We start from the raw sequence: 11,112 nt of genomic DNA on the forward strand, positions 1-11,112 counted from the left end.
TTTGTTGACAAAACAATGTCTCTGCTTTTTAATATGCTGTCTAGGTTGGTCATAACTTTCCTTCCAAGGAGTAAGCGTCTTTTAACTTCATGGCTGCAACCACCATCTGCAGTGATTTTGGAGCCCAAAAAAAGTCAGCCACTGTTTCCACTCTTTCCCCATTATCTTGTCTCCTCATTACCAATTCTCTCTAGTCTTATCTGTTCTTATCCTTTGCGGAAAGAAGAGGAGTGGAGGACTCCAACAGAGTTACTGCCACGGAGATGGAGTTCAAACACTCCTTGATGGTTTGAATACATGGAAGATACACTTTGCCATGGGTGTGAGTGTCCCTTCCCAAAATATTTAGGATCCCTTTTCCTAGTGTCACCCTGATACTCTCCCTGTGAAGAAATGGAACTTGCTCATGACTAAATACAATGTAAACCTATCTCCATCCAAATTTAAAAAGAAGGGAAACAAGAAAAAAAAAAGACCAAAAATGATATTTTATCTTCTGATGGGGCCAATGGATGTATGGATGTGAAAGCTGGACTAGAAAGAAAGCTGAGTGCTGAAAAACTGATGCTTTTGAACTGTGGTGTTGGAGAAGACTCTTGAGAGGCCCTTGGACTGCAAGGAGATCACACCAGTCAATCCTAAAGGAAACCAGTCCTGAATATTCATTGGAAAGATTGATGCTGAAGCTGAAACTCCAATACTTTGGCCACCTGATGCAAAGAACCAACTCATTGGAAAAGACCTTGATGCTGGGAAGGACTGAAAGCAGGAGAAGAAGGGTATGACAGAAGATGAGATGGTTGGATGGCATCACTAATGCAACGGACATGAGTTTGAGCAGGCTCCGGGAGCTGGTGACGGACAGGGAAGCCTGACATGCTGCAGTCCATGGGGTCACAAAGTCAGACACGACTGAGCAACTGAACTGAACTGGGGCCAAAAATTTACTTTTGAATGGAAACCCAAGAAGCTCTGCTTAAAGAAGCTTTTCCAAATTTTTGAGTACCTCATGAGTAAAAATCTTTTGAACATGAACATATATACATATATATACATATTTATTTCACTTAAATAGTTATTGAGCATTCACTGTGTGCATTACACTGTTCTAAATGCTTGTAATTAATAAAGATTTTTGTTGTTGTTGTTCATTCTGTTGAGCATTTAGGAAGTCGGGCCTGAGGCAGAAGTGCACCTGGCATGACCAACTGTTACTGAAACCCTGTACCTGTGCCCAAAGCACAGTGAGGTCAAACAATGCCAGAACTGAGCTTGGAACAGAGCAAGGTTCACTGCAGGGCCATGCCAAGGAGATGGGTGGTACATGCCTTTAAAACCCCAAACTCCCCAAAAGCTTTTAGCAAAGCTCCTTTCTAGGAAAGGTGAGGGAGGTGCCTGGTTAGTTGTTGCAAACTTCTTGGTATCAGATCCTTTGCTCTTGAAGTCAAGCCATGGTCAGGTAACAATGTTCCTGTAAATCTTCGCCAAACGTTATTCTCCATTCTGACAAGAAAGGACAAAGTCCCAAGGCTCAAATTTCACCTTTCAAGGTCCAGATCCTGGCTAAGAGAAGAGAGATCTCAGCTGGCAGCTCCCTCAGGGCCAGGTCCCCACGTCTTGCCCAGCCATTATCAATGATGAAGCTGGGTGCCCAGGACACAACTGGCCCTCAGGTTCCTCCACCCAAAGCGGGGTAGGGGGAATGCAGATCCCACAGACTGCAACCTATGCAGACTGCTGCTGCTATTAGGTTGCAGAGACAGGGATTGGGGAGAGCTTCACTGCTGCCTCAAGGCCTGGGCCAAGGCTAGTGGGTAGCCTTGGTGAGGGCTCTGGAGCCCTGCAGGACAGAGCACGCAGCATGTTCCCTGGGCCCCCCAGCGCACCTGCTAACCAGAAGCCAGTGGGTGTGCTAGAAGGCTCCAGGGAGAAGGCTGGCATCAGCCTCTTACCTCACTCCCCACCTGACAACCACCACTCCCACCAATTGTTGGCTGAATGGCTCACTAACCGTGGCTTGTGGACTGTTAGCTCTTTGGGGGGGGCCCCATTGTGCTGACCAATTGCTGAGCAGGACCACTAATGGTAGCTCATTGACAGTTGGCTGTTTGTAGGCAGGGCCCACTGTGGTGCTGACCAATGGCTGAGCAGGACTGCTAACAGTTCCAATGTGAAGTGGGCTGGGCTGGGCTGGGCAGGTTACTGGCACACAGCAACACCCAAACGTTAAGGGCTGTGCTCAGCAGAGCTCTATTACACACTGAACAGTGAGGAGGCTGGTGTGCTGGAGCCAGGGAGAGAGGTGAAGAGACATGGCTGCACAGGTGAATGGCAGAGGTGAGTGGAGGGGACCCAGTGTGACACCCCAGACAACAGGTTTTACTCTGGCTGAGACTGGAGGTCTTTGAACAGGGAAGCTACGTGATCTCAGATCCATCCCACTGACAGCTATGCTGAATAGAGTCCAGGGGCCAAGGCTGGATGGGGAAGACTGATCAGACTGCTACTGCAATAATCTAAGAGATAGTTTGGCCAAGGTGGCAAAAAGTGGAAAGGAGAGCTGAGAGGCTTTTATAGTACTGGTATACAACATATGTTAAAAATAAAAAATAATTAAGGATTTTTAAAAGAAATATTCTAATATTTCCTTTCTCAAACTCAGTAAGATATCCCACTTACCCCTGGAGTGAAGGTGCCCCCTCTTCTCTTGGAGACCACTGTTTAACAATAATTGCTTGGTGGACTTGTCTCAGTTAACCTGAATTTCTGCCTGCTTTCTGTTGTAACACTTGTCCTGTGTTCACTTCCCATCTTTCTCTTCATTCTGCCAGTCTTAGATACCAAAACAAGTTTCCTCCACAGACTGAGCGTACCTACCATACAGAGGACATTGATCATATGTAGGAATTCCCTCCTTGTAAAAGTCTGTGGTCTTTGGGTCCATTGCACACAGTATCTGGGTGGGGCCAATGGTTGAGAAACAGACTTGTTAGAACCAGATGTTATGGTGGAGTTCAACAGAACAGGATTAAGAGAATCCAAGCTGTTTGCTAAAGCAGCCCCCTCTGCTGAAGACTACAGCGGCCCCAGCTCACCATAGCTCTCAACAGAAAAACCTGGGGTCTACAAGTTCGCTCCCCTTGCCCACAAGAGGCTCAAGGAGTCTCAAAGGCCACACTGAGAAAAGCCCTAAGGGTTCTGAACATGCCCTAAAAGATGGCATTTTAGGGGAAAGGACCCCTGATTCTTCGGCAGAACTGTGGGTGCTGGAAGGAAAATCAGAAGTTCATGGAAGGCAGATACTTTTTGAAACCAGATTCCATGAGTTTAGAAGAGGTTGATACTGAAGTACCTGGGGTGCTGCTCTCTCAGAATGTTAAAATGCTGGAAGAATTTAGAAGACTCTCCACCCACCCACTCCCATGCAACAAAGAAACTAACGCCAGGAGTTGTCCAAAGCTGCGCAACTGGAGAGAAAAAAACCATGAGTAGAATCCAGATCTTTGTATTCCTAGTCAAGAGTTATTTTAAAAATAAATGAAAGCAAAATTAAAGCAATTTAGCATAGAAATCTTTAGAAACAGGTTATAACTGTGATTAAATGTTGCATGAGACATGGGTTCGATCCCTGATCCAGGAAGATCCCACATGCTGTGGAGCAACTAAGCCAGTGCATCACAACTACTGGGCCTGCGCTCTAGCGTCCATGCTCTGCAACAAAAGCAGCCACTACAGCGAGAAGCCCACACACCGCAACTAGAGCAGCCTTCGCTTGCCACAACTAGAGAAGAGCCCACAGGCAACAAAGACCAGAACAGCCAAATAAATAAATACAATTTAAAAATATATACATATATACCTTAGAAAGTGACACAGGAGGGTGAAGGAGGGGATTAGAGACAAACGAGAACCAAGAAATATAAGAAAACACTGACTTAGTAGAGCTTAAAATGGCCCAAAAGTGGACTACATGATTATTTTCTTTGCTTGGCCCAATTAATAGAGTACTAGACAATTTTGTTTTCAAAAGGAGAGACAAGTGAAAGAACCGTTAAAAGTTATGATATCATCATAAAAAACTAGAGTTGTGAGTCATTAATTTCAACCACTTGGGCTACCAACTCTCTTAGAAGCATGAACACTGAAAAAAATACCTGCTCTCCTAACTTCTGATGGCAGAGCACAAAGTGAAGATGATGTTGGCCAAAGGGCAGTAAAAGTGAAGTGAAGTCACTCAGTTGTGTCCAACTCTTTGCGACCCCATAGACTGTAGCATACTGGGCTTCTCTGTCCATGGGATTTTCCAGGCAACAGTACTGGAGTGGATTGCCATTTCCTTCTCCAGGGGATCTTCCCAACCCAGGGCTCGAACCCGGGTCTCCCACATTGTAGACAGACGCTTTACCGTCTGAGCCACCAGGGAAGTCCTAAGGGTAGTAAAGGAATAGTCAATAAAACTGATCATCTATAAAATGAATAATCTTAGATAATCTTGGATTATCTATAAAATAAAACTGGGGGACAGGGCAGGAATCAGTTCCCAAATTATTGACTTTGGAACTGGATGTTAACTATTTGACTTGGTTACCTGAGGAGCTCAATTAGAGTTCATCTGCATACACCCTCCTTGGCCACTATACCACCAGCACCACCACCACCCATGGAGGGGTACGTCACACAGCAAGGGGGTGGAGCCTGGGCACTGGAGAGGCAGCCAGTCCACTCTCTTCATTTTATAAAGAGGAGCCTCAGGCCCACAGGGAGAAGGCAATGGCAACCCACTCCAGTACTCTTGCCTGGAAAATCCCATGTACAGAGGACCCTGGTAGGCTGCAGTCCATGGGGTCGAAGAGTCAGACATGACTGAGTGGCTTCACTTTCACTTTTCACTTTCAAGCATTGGAGAAGGAAATGGCAACCCACTCCAGTGTTCTTGCCTGCAGAATCCCAGGGACGGGGGAACCTGATGAGCTGCCGTCTCTGGGGTCACACAGACTCGGACACGACTGAAGTGACTTAGCAGCAGCAGCAGGCTCACAGAGGCTAACCTGACTGGCCAAGGGTTGGCTGAGGCACAACATATGTCACCCCTCCCTTATCCCATGTCCACAGCAAACAATGATCATCAATCACCACACTTTCCCCATCTCCGGCTGCAAGAGCCACAGTGCTGCTGACATATCCCTCCTGCAACCTCCCTCCCGCACCCCACACCCACCTGTTCCCAGCTAGCTGGTCAAAGCTAACATATGAAAACAAACCCAGTTTCCAACTCTGGCCTTACATAAGGTCATAAAACAGTCTTTATTATACCTGCTTCAGTATAAATCTGACTGGAAAGCAAGTGACTAGTCTCACTATTACTGTTAAGTCTGAAGTGAGCAAACATAGTCTAAGTGGTGTGACCATGTGTCCAGGTTTACTGGGGACAGCCACACCTGTTTCCTCAACCTAATATTTAATAGTACCCTGTATCATTCTCAAAGGTGTCCCAGTTTGAATCAAAATAATATGGCCATCCATGTTCTATGTAACTCCTAATCAACCATAAACACATATCTGTTTTTTAAGTACATAGTGTTTCGGGGGGGGGGGGGGGGCGGGGAAACTGACCCAGTCACCAGCAGTTTTACAGGGCATTTTCAAATAATACTAAACACAAATAATCCTTGAAAGGGCCCTGTTACTACTCCCACCAACTTCTATTATATATTGAGCTTCAATATGGAATTTTCCTTGGGAAAAAAACAAAAAGAACCATAGTTTATGCAAGTTTGGAAACCACAGATTATCAGATCTCTGTAGCCCCTGTTTTTAAATTATTTCATGTTCTACTTTCACCTATAAAAATTCACATTATATTGATAACAGAAGCCATTCCTTTAAAAAGAAGGAATCTTTTTAAAAAATGTTTCAGGCCTGTTGCTGGCACAAACAAGTGTGCCTTTTTTTAGTTTATATTTACTCTCTGTTTAGAGAAAAAGAGGAAGTAAAAGTTGACACCTTAAAAAAAGTTTCAGTCAATCCAGGGCTAGACCTTGTATACCACTGTTGTATCTACACTAAAGCAGCCAGTTGCATATTGGCAGGCATAAATTTCAATTTATTTGGAAAAGCCATTGGTCTAAACATCATAGGTATAACCTTTATGCTCAAGAGAAAGATATCATCAGGTAGAAATTTTAAATTCTCACCTGGCTACCTAGACAGAAGACTAGAGGGAAGTATATCATAGCTCTGAGTAAACAGATATAGAGACTTCAGATGGTTTAAACAGGTTTTCTTTTTGGTTATCTAGCTTTCTGATTTTTCTACAATGATCATAGTTCATTTGCTAATGACCAAGAAAAAAACAATCACCAACTCACCAATCAACACATCATTCTCTAGGGTAGGGAGGTAAAAGGCAAACAGGATAAGTCAGGCTCTAGTCTGGCAGGAGTAGAGACCTCAGAAGAGCTCCTGACTCTGCCATACCTACTGTGGGAGTCTGGCTCACCTGATGGCTTCCCGGTAAATAAGAGCAGGCATCTGTAAGGGCTTCAGCTACACTGCCCTTTCAACTATTATAAGTACAGCCATGTGGTTAGAGCCCCACCTGTGCAATCAGACTGCTGTACAGGACACTGCGCTCCATCACATACTGGGTGAGTGACCTCAAACAAGTCAATTAGCCTCTTTATTCATCTGTAAAGCAGGAATCACATCACCACCTACCTCCTTGTATGGCTGTGAAGATTAAGACAGATGATTCACGGCAAAGGCCCAGCATATAATAAGATCACAATAATGTAAGCCATTATTAGGTCTCTGGCATGAAACACCAGTCCTCAAGCGCACTCCCCAAACCACGTGACTGCATCTCAAAACAACCAGAGCAGGGTCCAAAGAATGAAGCTTTTATTTTCCCTTCTCTGCTGAAGGCAGGACTGGACACAGAGTTTGCTATAAGCCCAGCGCTGCTGGGAAGACAAGGGCAGCCCAGTAAAACATGTAATGTGCCCCACACTATAGTCTAGAAACACTGCTTTCAAAGTTGCAGGATTTCCAGTTTCTTGCCACTGCCACAGCTGCCAGCCATTGCCTTTGGCAAGGAGGTGAGTGACTAAAATATGAGCCAGGACTTGGCAAGAGGACACCAAACCAGAAGGCCTCCAGGCAGGAAGCTCCAAAAAGGGCCACCTACAGCAAGAATCCTAGAGAAGGAGATGGCATTCTGCTGTCATTAGCAAATTCAGGAAGGAATGGTGAACATTTCAAAGGTCCGACAGAACTTACCATTCTGCTTCAGAACTTTGAAAAACTTTGGGGAGGAGGTACCAGGCCAGGTTGAAGATAACGACATTCTTAAAATCACTGCAATGTCTTTCTTCACTATATGACATAAAGAACACCCCCCTCATCCCATAAAGTTCAATATTTCAAGGAATTTCACATCTATCTTTAACTAAGATGTATTACATTTAGATGTAAAGAAACTCTTCCCAAACTTAAAATTATCTCACTTTATAAAGATATAAACAAAATCCCAATATCCATCGATGAGGAAATAATTACCTTGTTATGTTAATTACATAGGTGAGTGTGTTCTGTGCTGTATAGGGTGATCAGCTTGTCCTGATTTGCCTAGAATCTCCTGGTTTTAGTACCAAAAGTCCCATATCCTTGAAAACCCCTCAGTCTTGGCAAATCAGGAAGATCAGTCCCCCTAACGCTGTAAGAAAAATGATGTGTATTGTGTGAAGGGGAAAACAGAAGAGACACAGTTACAAGTGCAGAAGTGCTCAAGGCCAAGTCTATTTGCAGCAATAGCTCCTAGTTCCTTTTCATAGTGAAAAAAGAAAAAAACTAAACCCCACACTTGCCTCTCCCTTCCTCCTTTCTTTTAACTCTCCCAAAACAGAGCTAGGAAAAGGCATTTTCCTCCTCTTGCATGACAGAGATGTCAGCGAGGGACTGACTACTGAGGAGGTGACCACCATTGCCAGCAAGCTCCTGCACCCAGTTTCAGCAGGACAGAAAATGCCAACTCTTTCATATACACATGAAACTTAACTATTATAAACCAGTTATGTCAATTAAACAAATTATAAAACTCAAAAACAAAAATCTAAATAATAAAACAAAAAACCCAAGACAACTAGTGATTCAGGTTATTAACACAAGAATGTGTCTTCATACTAAAAGTCCAAGAACTTTGACAAAAACAAGATCCACCTTGCAAACAGGACATTAAACAAATGAGAGAGAATTAACACGTGATTGTTTTAATACACAGCTGAGTGGAGAGCGAGGCATTTCTACAAACTCGTAAGGTCCAGATCTGAAGCAGGTGGTTCCCTACCATAACGGTGAAGCAAAGCTCCTGTAGTAGGAGTTTAAGCAAAGGATTTTAAGCCTCTGATGAGGTTAAGAACCAGCTTCTAAGAATTTAGAGTTTCAAACTGAAAGGTAAGACTATATAAGGCAAGAAAGACCACACAGTTCCTGGACCTAAGGCCTCCCAGAAACCATAATTGTTCACCACTCTACCCCACCCAGTCCACCTCCTCTCCCTCAGGCTTTGCTCCATAGGCTGTCAACTTCTAGGTGTCCATGAATCTTAGAACTCCTTAGTTTCCTGTTATGCATCAGAAGATGGAATCAAATAAACGTTATACAACCCTTTCTTGCCCTCCACAGTGAGACTAGTTTGTTGGGGGAAGGGTGGGGATGTATTCAAAAACACTTTAAAAGAGAAACTCTTTGAAAAGTTCTACTCGGACAAGTCCTGGAGAATAACTTTCTAAAATCAAAAAATACTTTTCACCAGGGTTGATCCTGATTTAGCAGAGGATGCCTTCTTGTCAGCCTTTCAACACAGCTGATGACAAGACAGCAGGAGATATCAACCATCCCTAGAAGAAAGGACAGGAATCTGGAAGGCAGGAGACAGGAGTGCATCTCTGCCCTACAAGTCCAAGAGCTGTGTCCTTGAGGAAGACTTGCTTCTCTTGTCTAGACCTCAGTTTCTTTGTTAAAAAATTAGGGATTTGGGTGAAGATCACCTTTGGCATCCCTTCCAGCTCTAAAGTTCTATGTAAAATTCTTTTGTGTATGTGAAAATGACAACACCTATTAGAAGCATTTTGTGTACTTTGAAGATGAATATTTAGAAATTAACAGAGAAGTATAGTAACTTGCAATGACAAAAGATAACATGACCAAGGCAGACTAAGATCGAAAGATTTAAAACAAATGTCTAACAGTTGTCAAAGTATGTGACTAAAAGGTGGGGGGTTGGGGGGAGGGCTAAACTAATATCAACTTACAAGTACTCTTAAATGCTCTGGAACCAATGGAAACAAATAGATTCATCACTACCAGCTGCTCCTCCTGCTAAATTTAACGATAAGGTTCATTTTAATTCAGTCATCCCTCCCCCATATAAAAAGAAAATTTTTAAAGCCTGTAAATACAGAAAGCAAAGCAAAACTTTGACTCTAAAGGCAGGAGAACAAATTACTGTGGTGATTGATTGCACTTAAGTCTCAGGAAGTTCTGGCTGGATACTGAGGACAGGGAGGCACCAGATGCAACCCACTTGAGAAGTATGAGATGTTTAGACACCAAGGACTGGCATGTTTGACCGCCTGTGTCAAAGTCAAGTCTGCCTCTCCGCCTACCAGGACCTCAAATCAATGTTCATTTCACTATCCATGAATAAATGGCAAAAGAAATAAAAGGAAGCTGTTTCCTTTTTTCGTAGGAGGAGTTACAGAGTTTTGTCATACAACTTGGCTGGGCGCTTGTGTCAATGCCCTCAGAGCAGCAGCGTCCGCAAAGGTAGGGGTGTCTCGTGCCTCCGACCTCCAGCGAGGACTGTCAACCGAGCCAGCAAACATCCCCACCTCTCCAAGCAAAGGGCTCTAGAACTACCCCGTGCTATGGCTTAGCCGGAAAGCGACAAAGCTCATCAACACAGGCAGAGGGTAGCCCACCGACTGTGAGTGGAACCCCGGGCCGAACTTCACCTCCTCTAGGGACAGCCGTGCCTGAGATCTCCATCGTGCACGACGCACACACAGCCCCTGGGCTACCAAAGAGGAAGTCAGGGTGTCACGTCAAAAGGATAAAGACAGCCCGACCACACGAGAGCCGCGGTCTGGGCCGGTCTCCAGCTTGGCTGGGAAAAGGGTCCCAGGCTGCGATCCTTCTCCCTCTCCATCCACCTTCCTCTTCCCGGCGGCGCGCACCAGCCTCTCTCCCGCCCGCCCGCCCGCCCGGGCTGGCGGAGCCCAAGCTGCGCAGCGCCGGAGGAGCACCTCGAGCCTCCCCTCCCCCTGCCCAGCCCGGGCCCGTGGACAACGCACCCCCGCACGCCAGCTAGAGCCCCGCCGCCCCTTCCCCAGCCCCAGGGGCGCCCCAGCCGCCGAGCCGAGCGCGCAGTTCCGACGGCCCAGGGCGGGGACCGAGCCGGGGAGGAGGGCTGCAGCCGCCGGCTTTCGGAGCAGCCGGCGGCCGCACACACTCCTCCCCTTCGCCGCGAGTAAACAGCTCGCGGGCGCGCTCCGTGCCGCGCCCCCATCCCCCTGCCGGGGCTCCGCGCCGCCCTGCGCCCGCGCGTCCCGCCCGCCGGCGCCGCCGCCCCCTACCTGGTCGGTGAGTTTGAGCACTGCCATTCTTCCGCTCCTTCGCGCGCACACACATACAGGTCCCCGGTCCGCAGATGTCACGCCAGGAGCCGGGGAAGCGGAAGGGATTGCCAAGGGAAGGGAAAAAAATCTGGCTCCCGAATTTGACAGCCCTCCCCCTGCTCCTCCTCCTCCTCCGCCTTCTCCTCCTCCTCCCGCCGAGAGGCTGACACTGGCTAGTAGGGTTTGCAGCCGAGCCCGCCCGCCTTTATACAGGAAGTACCGGCTGCTGCCAGCCGGGCCGCCACTGACATCACCGCGCGCTGCCTCGCTCGCCGCCGCGCCGCCTGGGCCGACGCTGCCTCCTGCCGCCCGCGGCCGCGCCTCGCAGCTCGCGGCTCGGGGTGCTCCCAGGCTCCCGCACCGGGCGCGCCACGGTGGGGTCAGACTGCTGCCTGCTTTCGGCACCTGCACACTGCGCGCAGGCTAGCGGGACCGG

The 11,112-nt window shown here is 46.8% G+C and overlaps 1 protein-coding gene across 1 annotated transcript in view; it reads right to left on the reverse strand.

The window, feature by feature from the left end:
* Window positions 1-10,733, reverse strand: part of ANKRD44 (ankyrin repeat domain 44) — a 222,332-nt gene extending 211,599 nt beyond the window's left edge. The window contains exon 1 of the mRNA XM_068967953.1: window positions 10,635-10,733. Coding sequence (XP_068824054.1) covers window positions 10,635-10,661 — 27 coding nt within the window. The 5' untranslated portion in view covers window positions 10,662-10,733. The remainder of the gene's footprint in view (window positions 1-10,634) is intronic.
* Window positions 10,734-11,112: the final 379 nt, after the last annotated feature.

The sequence above is a fragment of the Capricornis sumatraensis genome, chromosome 3 (genome assembly GCF_032405125.1).
Source record: "Capricornis sumatraensis isolate serow.1 chromosome 3, serow.2, whole genome shotgun sequence".
Lineage (NCBI taxonomy): Eukaryota > Metazoa > Chordata > Mammalia > Artiodactyla > Bovidae > Capricornis > Capricornis sumatraensis.